The 16,940-nt window shown below is 35.6% G+C and overlaps 1 protein-coding gene across 1 annotated transcript; it reads right to left on the bottom strand.

Moving 5' to 3' along the window:
- Positions 1 to 660: 660 nt before the first annotated feature.
- Positions 661 to 10,219, bottom strand: LOC121307504 (hemicentin-1-like). The gene is made up of 7 exons (XM_041239684.1): positions 10,129 to 10,219; positions 6,119 to 6,394; positions 4,280 to 4,431; positions 3,876 to 4,029; positions 2,391 to 2,580; positions 1,606 to 1,700; positions 661 to 857 (listed from the first exon to the last, which is right to left on the bottom strand). Exons 1-7 carry the CDS (start codon positions 10,202 to 10,204, stop codon positions 661 to 663), a joined length of 1,140 nt encoding a protein of 379 aa, XP_041095618.1. The 5' UTR covers positions 10,205 to 10,219.
- Positions 10,220 to 16,940: the final 6,721 nt, after the last annotated feature.

Raw genomic sequence — 16,940 nt, 5'->3', positions numbered from 1 at the left:
ACCCAACTTGCTCAGAATAGATACATCACATTAATCGTCCTCTATTGAAATATATACAAAAGATTTGAGTAATACATCCCAATCCGTGCAATAGTACCTCACTCAAATATTTAGTTTGTGAAATTATTATTATGGAGTGTCTATAGTGCAGCTTCTATTTTGGTACAGTATGTCAATACAGTAATGGAGAGAGGCGATTGCCAAGCGCTTTAAAAGTTCATTGCAAAGTGGATTTATTAAACATTGAACCTTGAGTGCTTTAAATAAACAGAAAATGTGACTTACCCAATACGTTTAGATACAGTTTTCCAGAGGATACTGAACGGCCCAGATAAGGATTTGATGCTCTGCAGAAATATATTCCTCTGTCTGGTTCTTGGATTCTTGAAAATAAAATCCATTATTTGTATTTCTTATACTGTACATAAACAGACAGACTTGTTAGCATCATGTAGCTATAGTTACTGCTCTATAGTCTATGTTCATCAACAGACTGCAATGCAAAACAGGAAATAGGTTGTGGGAAAGAAATTTAAGACATCATATGCATCTAAACAATAATCCTTCTATTTGCTAAACAGTTCTACCTCACATGCAATAACTGTTTATTCACACATTACTCATATTCATATTTAAAACTTAGTTTGTATCAATTCAAAATCACAAATACCTCTTAAAAAAAAGATCTCCGCTCTCTAGTACTGTAAAGTGTGGCTTGTTCTTTAAAATCCTGCCATTCATAAACCAGGTGACAGTGGCTGGCGGCCTGCTGGAGGGAGGCCTGCAGGTCAGAGTGACAGCTTCCCCCTCCACGGCAGTGACATTGGCAGGCTGCTGCTCGAAGCTCCAGTCCATCACTGCATGGAGAGAATAGCACAGGTCAAGCACTGACACACAGAATGCACTGTTCCTGTGCAATGGGCTGCTACTTTATTACACATAAGCTTGGGTGTCCTGCCCTTTACGTTATAAACATTAATCCAGAACCGAGTCCAGTTGTGACAGTGCTTAGGCCAGTGTAGTTTTTGGCTGATTTTACCAGTACCCATCTGTGACAATAAGACAACTGTAAAGTCTTCTATTCAAAAGTGTAACTCAACTGCATGACAAACACAATTAGTAGCTGTGGTGCGTTTTCCTGCAGCTAGCCAGAGATATTTCAAATAGGGAAATCATCACATTGACACACCGCTGTGCCCTCTCACTTTATTACTTACTACCTTTTTGCTGTTTCTTTTATTATTTGAGCAATTCTCAGGATGGTTTACACATCAAAACTCCAGGACAATACTTTTGGGGAGATAAACACCTAATTTTGTCCAGCTACAAAAAGCACAACAACTTCTAAAATAAACAAAGAAAACTCTAAGAAATAAACACTAAAAATAGAAGCCCTAATTATTAAACTCCACAGTCCAATTTGTGATAATAATATAATATTATACCTAAGAACAATATTCTGTTGTCAGATGAGGGAACTGAAGAAGTATGTAGCAGTAGTAGCATAAGGGGTAGAGAATTAGGACACAACGCTGTTGTCAGGCCTTGCTGTATAAGGAACACTACAAGCAATATTGATAGAGGTAAGAGAAATGAAGACAGTACCAGCAGGGAGCAGGTATGCAGCCAGAGACGTCACTGCTTCCTCTGCATTCCTGGCTTCACAGTAATAGTGCCCTTCATCTTCCAGAGAGACGTTTCTGAGAAAGACAAGCAGCAATTAGGAAGCCAGCAAAATGACTGAAAACCAGTCTCTAAAATACCAAGGTAAAAGCAATCGTCATTTTAAATGATTAATAGTGTTATTGGCCATGCCCACTCCTTTGCATTTAGAAACAGGACAAGCAGTTTCATTAAATTGATTAACATGATTTTTAATCGATTTGTGCGATTAGTCCTTCATAGATTAAAAGCTTTTAGCGATCAGAATTTGGTGCATTACAGTGACTACAGTGCTATGACTATGGTTAGACTCAGTTCAAGGTATAGTTGTAGCAATACTCTAGTTTTGCCATAAAGAGCCCCATTCTAAATTGACAGAAAGCATTCTGGATTAATAAATAATGCAAAATGATCTTACTGTTGACCACTCGATGGGAGCATATACGCACTAGCTGTTCACTAGGTGGCTCTGGATCCTAAACCACAACAAACTGATTGACAACTCATTAGCTGTTCCTGATCTCAGGTCAAAGCACCTTAACACAGAGTATGAGAGATTGAATAAAGCACAGTAGCTGAGCCTGAAATACCACTCAAAATGACTGGAAACACCATGAAAAGGTAAAAGGACAGAAGTATGCAAATGTAATGCAAAGCTACTCTAACCAGACCATAAGCAAACTGATATCACACCTAACGATCCTAACTTGGAAATAATAAGGGCTTACTTAAATACAAGCAGCTGGCCTCCTTCCTTAGGTGCCAGGTGTGCTGTGTTCTCCAGAGGCCTGTTGTTTCTGAACCACTGCACAGAGGGACGGGGGAATCCGTGGACAATGCATTTCAACACAGCCTCCTTTCCAGTTGCTATAGTGAGGTCAGCTGGACCCTGAGCAATCACCAGTTTGGATGGTAAAACTAGATCAAATCAACACAGCAGTATTCAGAAATCAGTTAAAGCTGCAGGGTCCAGGGATTAGTGTTGCCACCTGCTCGGCTTTTAACCAGCATGGACGTTTTGGTAGTTTGATTTTATTCATAAAAACAGAATTTTGAAAAAAAAAAAAAAAAAAAAAAAAAAAAAAAAAAAAAAAAGCAAGCTTTCATTAATATGTTCATTCCAGTGCTATCTGGAGGATGTCTGGGAGAAATCTCAGAGTTGTAAGTATTCTGTCTAGTATTTTTCATCATGTTTATGCTTTTATTCAACTTGAACAAGTCTTAAACAAATGTATCAAAGATACAGAGGGTTTGAATGTAACACTGCTGTGCAGTTTTGAAAGAAACACATTTCATTGTAAGCCTATCAGCTACTACACTTGGTAAACAATTCTTTGTTTGCAAGCCATGCTTTCAGATCATACCAAGTTATTTCACCTGGGGGGTGAAATTGTCCCCACCCCTTTAATGGCCTCTTCCCAGTTTCTTTCACTATTGACTGACACACTTTCAGCCACAAACAGAGTTTGAACCAGAAGGCAGTGCTGATGTGAAGTGACACAGGAAGTGCAGGAGTAACAGATTTTCTGAGAGCAAGGTATTTGCCTGAGAAATTAGTTTAACCAAACATAGTACAAGATATCTAATTTTAAAAGGTTTGCTTTTAAAACTGCGCCACTGAGAGCTACAGTGCTATATGTCCTGCAGCTAAAAAAAAGCGCAAAACAGATTTATGGAATTATGTGTTTCCTCCAATAGGCACACTGTGTGACATGTGAATAAATAGAAAATAAACCCTTTATACTGTGGATTTTAAAAAGCACAGCAAAATACCAAAAAAAAAAAAAAAAATGCCATTGTTGTGGTTTTCCAATCACTGTGAAAAGCAGGCGTGTTGATGAATTGCTTTTGTTAAATATAATGAAATATAAAGCATTTAATAGTCTCTCCACACACTCCCTGTTCAGGTCCGCCTAATTCAGACACTATTGTATTAACAGTATTGACAACACTCAAGAGCAGCACTTCATTTTCTCATTCACAGCATGGGCCTATAAGGTGTCATCCTTATAATGGTATATAGATATTGTGTAAGTACAGCACAAACACTTTGCAAATTGTACTCTATTTAACTTTTTAGGGCTATATTGTAATTAGAAATGTTATTTGAGGTAACAAAACAACATGTCTTCACCCATTTCATTCACCACCATAATACCAAATGGCATTAGCAATTGCATGAGCCTATCAGAGAATATAGGGCTCATTCAAACCTGGCACTGTGAGAATGGCTGCTTCACTGTACACATCAGTTCCTAGCAGAGGGTTATGCGTTACACACACATATTTGCCTGCGTCTTCTTTGGATACCACAGGAATATGCAGCGTCCCAGAGACCTTCAAGTGATTGCCCCCTCCATACTGACCCTTACCAACGATGAGAAAAAGAAGATTGGGTTTTTGTTACCATAGATTAAATACTGCAAAAATAGGCTTACATATAAATTGCTGTTTTTTTTTTTTTATTTAACAGTACTTTCTGACAAGGTGCTCCTACATTCAAAAGTACAAAATGTTAGGCTTGGTTAGCACTCTGCACACTGTTTCTATTAAGTCATGTAGAGCACTATGCATTGTCAACACTGTTTTCTGCTCGTTTTTTTCCCCACCGTATTACCTGAAATTGAATTCCTTCAGCCAATGGCTTTCCTTCTTTCTCCCATCTGATCTGAGCCGAAGGTAGACTGTCCCCAGAAACGCATTCGAAGAATGCGCTCTCTCCTGCATTCACGGTCTGAGAGACAGGACTGTAAAACACTGGAGTCATGTCTAGAAGACAAAAAAAAGGTTACAGTACAGGGAATAAACATCAATAATGGAGCACAATAAATGGTCAAAAGTTTGAAACACAATGGAAATTAATGACCAGCACCACATATTGCCATATACCGCTTGCCAACTACTTCATTATAGCATCATTCCTACTGTACATAGATATGTTATGGTGTGGTGTGGGAACCAATGTTTTGTGGTTCTCTCTTAGATTGGGCATACAGTACCTACTATGTACTAAGATAGCAGTGATTTAGTCAAGCTTATTTTAGTAAATGCAAGGCCAATACTATGCTTGAGTTTGCAATTAAGTCTTGTGTATGTTAAAATTTTCAAAACTTTCTAAAGGAGTTCTGTTTTTCTGGCTGTCCACATTTCTATAGGGACTAAATGAAGCCTCTGCAGACAGCCCCATACAGAGATCATGGACACTGAAACCTTCTCTGAAGAGGGGAAGCTCACACTCCTGCAGCAACAATATGAAATATCCCTAATTGTGATTTAAAGAACCAGAGATTTATATTAAAAGTGTAGCAAATCATTTTCACTGAGCTGCGCATGTCTTCTGTTTAATTGAGGAATTGCAGATTTCTACACAGTAGCTTCTAAACATCTGTACTTCCTTCTCTGAGTTTTATATCACTTCCTGTGATAAAGGTAAGTTTCCATGGTCTGGCTAAAAAGGCTGAGCATATGAGTAAGTCTGACACAGGGAGTACAAGTTTACCAGAAATCGCAGTCCATATTATAGAGTCCATATTACATTATCTGAGGGCAAGAAAAGACAAGTGCACAAAAGATATTCAACACAGAGATTAGGGGACCAATGATATTGTTGCTAATACAAATAAGCAATATAATAAATTTTAAAGCTTTAGTACAGTATTCCACAAACATGACGTCTGTTTACAATAGCTCTTCCATAGTTTAGTCTTCCGAGTGCTACTTGTTGGCCTGTTTGTTTTCTGTTGTCCTGTTTGTTTTCCATTCCTTTGCGCTCCTGAATTCTAGTTCTCAATGTGAGGGAACAAGAGCTTCCCCCTCGCAACATGATTGTCAGAGTATCACTCTGCTGCCACTTGAAACTGCAGGAGGTTATTAATAACATTATAGTGCAGGCAGCAAAAAAAAAAAAAAAACGTGTTTTTCTAATGTGTAACAGACATCATTATCGCTTTGAGGCCACTTCACAATTAAGGCCACTTTTTTACAGACCCAATTCTGATGGCAATGTAAAGTCACCTTCAGTATTAAGGCCACCATCTACATTCCCAGATATAAAAATACCTCCTAAATTACTTCTCTAATAAGACCAACATACTGAAGCATTTCCACCAGAAAAAAAGAAAGTGATAACCAGTTAAAATAAAAAGGCAAAGATATTTAAATAAATAGTCAAAACTTGAATGCCGCTTCAGTTGTAAAGACACTCTTTTATTAAACACATAACCCTGTATCAAAATCGCTTAGGAATCTCTCTGAAAAACCACACAAGCATAACATGTTGTCATAGTACTGTACTATTATGCCTGAAACAATACGGATCTTATGAAGGTACTTTATTCCACTGTATTTTTCTGACCTAAAGAAAATGTTCTTCAGGTACATAACATATAGTGGTAAATATACCATAATAATATATCATTGTTTTATGTAGTATGTAGGTTAATTAATATTTACATACAGGCCTTGTATATGCTGAAAGTAGTGTTGATAACAGAAAGCCTGGAGCTTGCTTGGCAAGTGTAGCTCCCCAAGTCATCTGCCCGCAGGCTGGGAAAAAACAGGGACCCACTGGTAGGCTGGTAAACCCGGGTGTTCAAGTCCAGTATGGGTTCCCTAGAGTTTCTGAACCACTCAATTGCGGCTTGGCTTTGAAGGACAGTGTCGTATGCAGCGCAGGACAGCATCAGTGGCTTCTCCAGAGAGGCTACGCTGTCGTTAGGACGAGAAGTGAAAACTGAAAGAAGACAAGAAACGTCAGGGCTCTGCACAGTAGGGTGTAGTCTTATATTTTAAACTGTAGCGGATCTACATACCGCTGCTGTTTAACTCTGTTTTAATCCAGCTGGGTACAGTTTAATCTGCTTAGAAATGCTGTATACAGGTTGAGAAAAGCATGAAGGATTTCCAGTGATGCTGGAATAAGTATTAGGGACACCTGCCATTATTGTCAGTACTGGAAACATGACTATTCCTCAAATCATTACTGCCTGCAATTACAGGGATGTTGGGAGAGGGAATCTGCATTAAAGCCTCATCTGTGAAATACCATAGTTACAAGATTATTCTATTTGTATTCCACTTTATAACATCAATGAAAATGCAAGTGGAACAGCATTATTGGGCTCAAGGGAGCTACAACCATGCTGCTCTGTAACTGGTTCTGCACTATAAAAGGACCGCCTGGATCACGATGAAGGGAGTGCACTGGATCAGTCATTTCTTCAGTCCTGCTGAGAATCTGTTTTTATTTAACATTCATTCAAAATATACACATATTATTACAATTACTGCATCCTGGTCTCTTTGCTGGTCTGACTGCAGCTGGACCATTGAGGGAGTTTGAACTGCAACACACAAAGAGAGTAAGTAATAGGAACTTTTCATCAGCAAAAACATCTTTAGAATTAATTTCAAATTAAAGTATAGAAAGCAAACAAAGTACCAAAAAAAAAAAAAAAAAAAAAACGAAGAAAAAATATTGCTAGTGCTAATAAAATACATGTATATTAAAACTGAATTTAAATCCAAAACAGCTTTACCATATTTCAATGGGGATATTACAGAACACACTGTAGATTACTTCAGATTAAGTCTCTGTGCTGACAGAAGTATGAACATAGTTATTACAGAAGATTGCAAATGACTGCAACTTTACATTACTGCCCAGAAGGAAGTGGAATCACTTTTTTCTCCCCGTTTCACCTAAAATGGCAGCTTGAAGCTCTCTGTTGCTTAGTAACTAAAGGAACCACATGAAGGTTTTTAAAAAGCCTTTTGTCACTTTTAACAAAAGCTGGGGAAATTAACGTGGGACTTGTTTTGTGAACTAATTCTTCAACATGCAAGCAAATGTTTTGTTTGCCTTATTTCCTGTATTTTTGTCGGGCTCGTGATCATTAGAGTGATAAGTGTTCTCTTTAATTGAATTGAATTGAATTTAATACACAGCCTAGCACTATTTTGGGAAAACAGCTAAGACCCATGTTGCATGTACTAACTATAGTGTTTTAGTTTATTCCTCCTGCATTTGTACCTGTTGTATGTAAATTAAAAAATATAGAAATTTCAGAAGGTGAATTCATATATTCAATTATTTATTATGTTTTGTGTATGTATGTGTGTGTGTATATATAAGTAATTGTGTGTAATAAAACTTATTTTCAAATGACACCTGCCTTAACTGAACATTATCTCAATTTTTTCTTAATGGACGTATTATAGTTTTGTTTTTAATGTATTTTTAGTCAGAACACGCATACATAATTCTAATTGACAGTCAACACCAGAAAGATAATACATTCATAAATAATGGTACATTAGTTCTAATTCAACGTGCTATATACACGATTTAATAAAACACACATTTCATAAATAAAAATCAAAGCTATTTTAATGATAATTTAACAAACGTGACTCTTAACAAAAGAACTGAAAACATGCATGTGCTTAAATAATAAATTCGTGAGGCACGAGGCTCCAAATAATCAGTTAATGCATGAGGCTCACAAAAAATAAAATTCATAGTGATCAATAATTGATGAATAGGAGAATGGTTGCGTCTCTAGTAAAGCATGTTATTCAAATTGTGTGTTTTGAAAGTGAAACGAGGCATTACTCTTTCTTTAAAAGGGGCAGTCTCTTGAAACATGGAAAACCAACAATAATGTGCCCTTTGGTGCCATTAAAATTATATATAGTTTTGTTAGTAGTAATATATATATATATATATATATATATATATATATATATATATACTATATAGCTTTTTATATTTTGTATTTACCAAGTTAATACTAGTATATATTTATCCAGTATTTTTAAATACCTCTTTACTGTATTTGTTTGACAGTAAAGTACTGTAAAATGTCATATTTGGTTTTGCAAAAATACTGTGGTTTATAACAAGCAACTCAGAATATTAATTTAAGGAACCAAACGCTAAATTATTTCTTACTAGCTACAACATCAAAAGCCTGTTTTTTTTTTCCCAATCACAAAACAAATGTGAAAGTTGCTCCCAAGTAACCAGTCACAAAACACCAAGGGCTGTTTTAAGGATTGTTTTTAAGGAGTTTTGTGACAAATGTTTATAAAAAATGTTTCATAAACTGCAAACTTAATCAAAAGAGGCTTTAATAAAACGTTATCAAAATATTCCTTAATACTATGCTTATAGTTTTGTGAATATGACCCAATAGCACAACCAATCCTATCACTGGACCCCTTAGCTTATCTTTAAAATCCGTTGGTTCTTTCCATGTGTTTTACACTTCAATATTGAAAATGAAAATAAATAAAAGTTGCTTCTTCTTCCTCTGCTATAGGTCACTTTCACTCCAATGGTCAAGCTGCAATGGCAGGGGACTGGATACAGGAAACATTTCTCCAGATTGAAGTACAAAAAGGGAGACATTTCCAATTCTACTAATGCTAATAAGAGGAAAGAACATTGATTTAAATGTAAATGTTAATGATAATTGACAATGCAGTCTGTGTTACAATTAACACAAGCAGCTTGAAACAGGGCAAACTAAAAAAAAAAAAAAAAAAAAAGGTACCAAAAGTGTTTGCAGCTTGACAGCTTAATGGAAAAATCTTCTTAAAGGCAAACAACTATCCTGTTCCAGATCAATTACAAAATTGGATGCATTGATTTATTATTATTATTATTAAAGTTTTGAAATAGCTGCATTTTTACATATTTTTTTTTATATATTGTAGACCTGTCTTTAAATATCATTGCATATACACAGTTTATTTTTGTAGCCCTGTTATATGTAAAATGATTGAATATTTAAAATATTATCTCTCAAAGACAATGATTAGGAATCTGAATTTCTGTATTAAGTAAATGCCTGTTTGTGTTTACATGAAATATAAAACAAGTGTGCAAAACCCCTCCCTTATCTGAGCATTAGGTTCAAATTTCTGTAATAATTTCTGTATATTTCTTTGATGGTTTGTATGAGATCCTTGGTATTCCCACTTTGTGTTTGTTTGTTTTCTGCAAGCTGCAGATGTTTTATTTGAAATATTCATATTCTAGTAAATACTCACTTCGCATTTTGCCAGTAGTAAAAATGAACCAGCTATAAAAAAAGGTGTTTATTTATCACAAGTATCCCAAATGCATATCTCAGTTCTCCCTCCAAAAACACCCCTTTTGAAAACAAAGCTGAAAATGTCCTTAATCTTCCACACAAACTGTACTTTCCAATGCACCCATATAAAAAGAATACTATATAATTCCATAACACTATAATTTACTATATACTAGAACTCCTTGTAGTATAATACAGTCCATTTGTAGTATTAAATACTGTATGCATGGGCATTATCACACTTAACATTGTGTTTAGAGCCTATATACAGTAAGTAATACTGAACACTGTTGATAACATAAAGCCATGCTTATCTTTATTTGATCTGCAGTGTGCAGAATTAACATTTACCCTTGATCCTACTTACCTAGCTCTGCAGAGCAGCTGCTATCCCATAGGTAGTAGTGGAGGATTACACTCCAGGAGAGGAAATATAATGCCATTCTGCCTTCAACTGTTGCAACGATACGTTCAACTGAAACCCCAAAGAGACAGACTGTCATACCACGCTGCAATCTCATTCGATTGCTGCAAAACAGTATTAGCCAACAGGTATTGCACAGATAACACACACACACACACACACACACACACACACAAACACTGCTAGTGCCCTCCTACTTATTATGGAATTATGTAAAATTAATTCATTATATTATGCTTCATATTATTACAAAGGGTAAGGTGTATTTCATTTCTTCTACATGTTTATTTTATTGCATATTTATATTGCAATTGGAAAAGTTACAGAAATTCTATATTCTACAATCCTGAAGCATATTTCATTTTGGTGATTGTTTACTGCACTAGGCATATTTTAACCTTTTGCAAACCATTTTAACGGGAAGCCATCCTGTTTGACTGTCCAGTTTGTTTGTATTCTCTCTGGGACGTTTCAGCTCCAATCGCACACGCTACTTTTCTCTTTGAAGCTACTCTGTCACTCGATCCCCTAAATCTTATATTACTCTCAGAAACTGTGTGTTTCTCATTATTGTATACTGTAGAGGGTTATACAGCACAACTCAGAGTTGCCAAGGTGTTCCTATAATGACTGATTCATTTGGTCAATGGAATTGCCGACATGTATTCTGCAATATAAAAAAGCTACTCCCTGTTGCAAGTCAGTTTCAGTCTTCACAGGGATTGAACATGCATTTGTGTTTTACCACTCAAATACTGTGTATATACATGAAGATGCTGTTATTAAAATATGTGAGGAATATTGAATTATTCTAAACAGGAGCGCTAAATAAACAGCCATCTTAACCATTTGAATACAGACCCCTGTGACTACACACTTTTTAAAGCCAGTTACTATTAAAGATTAAATAAAAATACACTAACCACTATAACACAGTATTATCAATTAAATGTATCTTAGAAACATGGTGGAAAAAATGAAGGCAGTTGCTATATCCAGTTTCTAAAAGGCGTAGAAAAAGATAAATCACAGAGAAGTTGTATTCTTTGTAATGGTAATGCAGAGGCAGAAGCATATTTAGATTCTTAATTGTGTACATATCATTACGTTTAGCCTGTCACGGTGTATGAGATAATTATTGAACAAGTTTACGTAATATAGTGCTGTCTGGATAAAGGGTTTTGTATGCTATTCAGGTCTGGATAGTATCATACATTTACAAAATAATCATTATAAAATGTAGAGCAGCACAGCAAATTTCCACCTCTAGGGGGCTCTGTGTTAATTCAGATATCACACACATTTCAATAATATTATATGTCTTACCTGTAAAATATCCTGGTATGTGTGTTCTGAATGAGTCTCTGTTGTTTGTTTATGTTTAGATCATTATTTGTCATGCTTAGTTACAATAAAAAGAATGGCACGTCACTTCCCCACAATCAGACTCAGATCGTTATGCTTTGAAAATGTAATTGTGAAGGCAGTAAATGGCAATCACGTGGTTTCAGTGCATGTTTAATGTCTATTATTTAGGGAGTGTGGATAAGCAATGTGTGCGAAGCTGCATCTTCATTAATTCTTTTTATTATTTAGTCATTTAGCAGACACATTTATCCAAAGCGACTTACAGAGACTTGGGGGTGAACCATGTATCACCACAAACCCCTTTCTTTAATCACTGGACCACAAAGCCATTTACTCTTCTTAAAATCCAAGACGGTGACAGTCTTGAGTCATCACCAATTTATGTAACAACCAACTGTGATGTACTCATTTACCAACTCGTTACAACATTTTACATAATCTGATTGAAACCACTGTATCCTAATTTAAATAGTGAATAGAAATCGAGTTTGAGGGAAGATGTGATTTATATGATAACACTAAATAACCACTTAAATCAATGAATCATCAGCCAGGAGTCTATGGGCTGGGTGGGCGTAATTTATTACAAAACCCATTATTGACAGATTAATCCAAAGTGCCTGTAGGCGCTGTTGTTTTGTTATCGTCAATCAGATTCAGGTTTATTCAAAAATATTGATAAAGTGTCTCAAGCAGCAATTCAGCATTCAAAATGACAGTATTTAGCATAATAAATATTGCAGATTGCAACGGCAGATTGAAGCATACGAAATTAAAAGATTAATTATTATATATATAATATATATATATATATATATATATAATGATGTTTTCAATTATTAAGGAGGCTGTGTGGTCCAGTGGTTAAAGAAACAGGCTTATAACCAGGAGGTCTCCGGTTATAAGTCACAAGTCACTTAACCTCTTTGTGCTCTGTCTTTCAGGTGAGACGTTTTTGTAAGTGACTCTGCAGCTGATGCATAGCTCACACACCATAGTCTCGTATCTTGTAAAGCACTTTGTGGTGGTGGTCCACTATGAAAGGCGCTATATAAAGATTGTTATACATGGCAATTCCTATTGCTGTTACTCAAATGCTGTTTTTAGGTACTCTTAACGTTCAGGAGCTGCTCCTTAGTTCTAGTTGACTGCCGCAGACATTTATTACATAGGCTAGATCAGTCTCTTTATAGAAATATGCTCCATCTAGTGATCTGTTACACAGAAGTATTTTGGTTTGTTTGTCTGGCAATACACTGCTGTGTACTAGAGGACCCTGGCCATTTGTCCAGTCATCAGTATTAGAAAGTTCTGGGAAGAAGTAGAACTCGCCCTGTATGATGACTTTGTTATGTAATCTTTAGTACAGGTCAGTACACAAGACAGTCATCGAGAAATTCAAGTCAATCGTCAGGATAGGACATCAGCATCCAGAAAAGGGACCACGCTGTAGAAGAGGACTCTATACATCTGGGAAGGACTGGGGATCGCAAGGTCTTAATAAGTGCATGTTCAACTATTTTATTTCGAAGACTTGTCTGACTGTTTCCTGAAAATCACCTCCAATCCTTGCAAAAAGACATGTGCTGTATATGAGATGTCTCAGTAGAGGACCATCTCTCTTCCTGCACAGCCTGTCTTATACCAGCCATCCAGCAGCACTGAGGTCCTGTGTACTTTCTTTGAAATACTTAGAGGAGGATATATATCTACAATGCCTCCAAAAAGATTAGGTCAGTGAAATGAACGTAGATATCTTAGCATTCATTTTATAAAACTAATTTTATCCTAAAAATTGGGATTCTGCTATGGCCAATGCCAGTAGTAAGTAATGACATGACAGTCAACATTGCAAAAGACCAACACTGGTCTAGTCACTGTTCTGCAAAAGGTATAGAAAAAAAGAACCATACTAGGCCCTTAGATCTTCCACTGCAACAACTGTACTGTTTGATAAAGGACCCTTTTATAAACTTAACAACAGAGTTGAAGTAGCGGCGGTTCTGAAGGGAACTGTGTAGTGAAGCTTCATTCAGTAAATGGCTCTGTGAATTGAGGCATCCCTATATAAAATCATTGCATATGGAACACCCAATGAGTCCTGACAGAATACACATGGACGGAACTTGAGTGGAAACTAAAGCAAACAGCCTACCAGGATAGAATAGCTCTACTGTTGGCAGAAAGGGAAAATGTGTCCGAGCATGTTATTCATTATCTTAGAGAATTATATCTGCTTATGTCTGTGTAAAACGTTAATGCAATGGGACATTCTGAATCTTGTAAATGAATGGTGATATAAATAACTGCAATGGATAACCAGGATAAGAGGTCAGTACAAATGGAAATGATGCATTCAATTTCTTTTTCAATTTTATATGTCTAATACAGTAATGCTTTTATTTTATTCTCATTGTTCCCTAGCTTTTCATAAATTAGGTTTTAATTAAATGTATGATGTATTACAATGCTAACCCATGTTACCATGATAAATGGAGCACAGAAACATTTAACACAGTAAAACACTTTTGTTTTTGTTTTTTACTTCCACAAATTTCAGTCAGTACTTAATCGTATATTTATTTTTTCAAATTCTACGCACATAAATTCTATTTTAAAACTCCCCTTTAAAATCAAATCCTTAACCAGGTTTATAGTACATAAATGCATTCAAAAATATCAATGAATGTTATAATGCTCAAAATAAGGTTATACCCCTCTACCCACTTGTGGGGAAATGAGTGGCTCTTATTGTAAGTTCTGTGTTTAGACATCTTTTAAAAATACGTTAGCTGTCTAGTATTCTATTACCACTGTTTTTGAAACACAAAAATAATTGAAAACAACTTATATCTTCCATTTAAAACATTTTGCCATGCGGATATTTTTTATTTTACCACCATTGACCGGGTAAGTGTATTTATTTGCAAATTAAGTACTTTTAAAAACACAATTGGTCTTATTCAATTACACAATTCCTCACTGAAATCAACCTTTCTTTACAGGATATCCTTTATTCTCTCGTCATGCATTTGACCATAATAATAATAATAATAATACTAATAATAATAATAATACCTTTTTGTTATTATTTTGAAGTTAACCTTGTACTTTAAGTACAATAAACTTAATATAATTAAAATGAGTCACATAATAACAGTTCATTTAATAATTTACCTCCAGGTTTGTAAGAAGTGATACAATTTGATAAGATGATACGATAAATCACATAGCACATTATTCAAATATTTACTCAAATATTTGTTGAAAGAGCCAAATGTAAATCATTCAGTAAGCTATTAAATATATATATATTTTTTTTAAACTAAAAAGTACACACAAAACCGCACAATTACTCACGGTCCCATACCTGCAACTGCACATTTTATCACCTCTCCCTTCCCCATCGACTCTTTGTGACAGCTCGTCATGCAATAATGAAGAAAGCTGGTGGTTGAGTGGGTATAGCAAGCTTGGCTAACAACGCTGCAAATCAGCATTGGCAAGCAAGTACAATGCGTTGCTGGAACCACCCACTCACACTTTTAAACAAGGCTGGAATTTATTTTTAAAATGCAATCATTTCTAAAGTACAGTACATTTCAATTCTAAAGTAGAGTACTTTTTTTTTTGTATTGCACGATTACCAATTCCATGCTCATATATTAAATGATATAACCATTTGTATTAAAACTGCTCTACTGGTAAGATTATGCTAAACTGTAGGTTACTTATTTTTTAATTAGGCCAATATTTCATTTGTACATAAAACATTCCAAAACCTATATAAAACAAAACTAATCTTCCCCATCTTTTCTATAAACCTTTACTGTGGTATAGTAAAGCAAAAATATTAGATTAGGCACAGCATAATACACATGTATGACTCTGCTGATGTCATACAGCTGGGTTAGAAATATACAAAAGAAATGCATATGGGGCAGGTCCTACACTGTCAGCTAGGAATGTGCAGCTTTCTGCAGCGTGTTTGAACTATCCAGGAAAGCACACACTCAGCATCCATCTACTGCTCCTTAGGGATTTTGTTGCAGTGTTCTCTGCTTTGTGTTTAACAGAAAAGCTGATAATCTTCGTTGGAAACTGAAGGGAACTTTATTGGAACCTTTGTGAGATGCTTCTCCTGTGGGCTACTGGGATTACATTTTAATTATGGCATCATTACTGTTATTGAGACTTTAAAGAAGATGCAAATAAAAAGCACTGTTATAATAGCAATACAGGCAATATAATTCCCACCAATTAATTGACAGAAATTGTTCTATTCTGATCTTAGCACTTTTGATAGCAATGTTACCAGCAGTATTACCGAAATTTCAAATATCATGAAAACTCAGCGATAGAGGAGGTCCGCATCTGCGTGAACGGGGATTCAGCCCTGTGTCCACCAACAAGGGTGGCTAATCAAATATTATGCTGGAATTTACAACAGTTTCATTAAAATTCTGCAGGCTGATGCATATGGCAAGCTGAATTATCATTTAGAGATATCTCAAATTTGTATTTTAAGATATCTTGAAATATTTAGAGAGATATCCATAAATCATTTGCAGATATCTGTAAATAAACTCTTTTGAAACCATCTTAATTTAATTTTGTGATATCAAAAAACACTAAAAACGGCCATCAATAGAGTGTATGGCCATCATGTACAACCAAGATGGCAGTGATTCTACGGGATTTGTTAGCCTCGACATAGTTAAAGGATACAATCAAAAAAATAAACCATGCATGCTAGTGTCCTGTTCTATGGCAGGATTGAATCAAACACAGTATACATGTGTTTTTGACTCATGTCATGTCTGGATTTCTTATTGAATAGTGCCATAGAATCCAAGTCATAAGTGCAACAATATTTTTTTTTTTTTTTAATTAAATCTGCGCTAAGCCAGCATAGCCAACTCCTCATTAACTCCCTGTTTGAAAGGTAGAAGGTCTTTGGGTCAGCATTTGATGTACCCACAGCGCTATGAGGTTAAAATGTCATTCAGCCGACTGCAGACAGTGCTACTGTCCCTCCCTGTTCATGAACAGTGATGATTAGTTCAGGTTTTGCTGTACATATTAATTATACATTTAGCGTTGGATGTTCTTACTGTATATATTACTTGCATGACATTCCTCCATTTAATTACTTTGGAATCAATGCAGTGACAGATGATCACAAGTCAAATGAGCTCAGTTATTTAATTTGCAATTAGGGTTAATAAAAGAGTTGATGCATAAGGACTGAATAGCTGTGCCTACTCATGACCCCATTCAAAGAAATAAAGGTCTCCCACCCTGCCACTTGTGATCACAAGAGCATAACAAGTAAACCGAATCTCTGGGGATTGTTAAAAATGACTCATTCTTCTTCAGTTGTATGA

Source organism: Polyodon spathula, chromosome 56 (assembly GCF_017654505.1).
Source record: "Polyodon spathula isolate WHYD16114869_AA chromosome 56, ASM1765450v1, whole genome shotgun sequence".
NCBI lineage: Eukaryota > Metazoa > Chordata > Actinopteri > Acipenseriformes > Polyodontidae > Polyodon > Polyodon spathula.
This window is presented reverse-complemented; position numbering and strand designations above follow the sequence as displayed.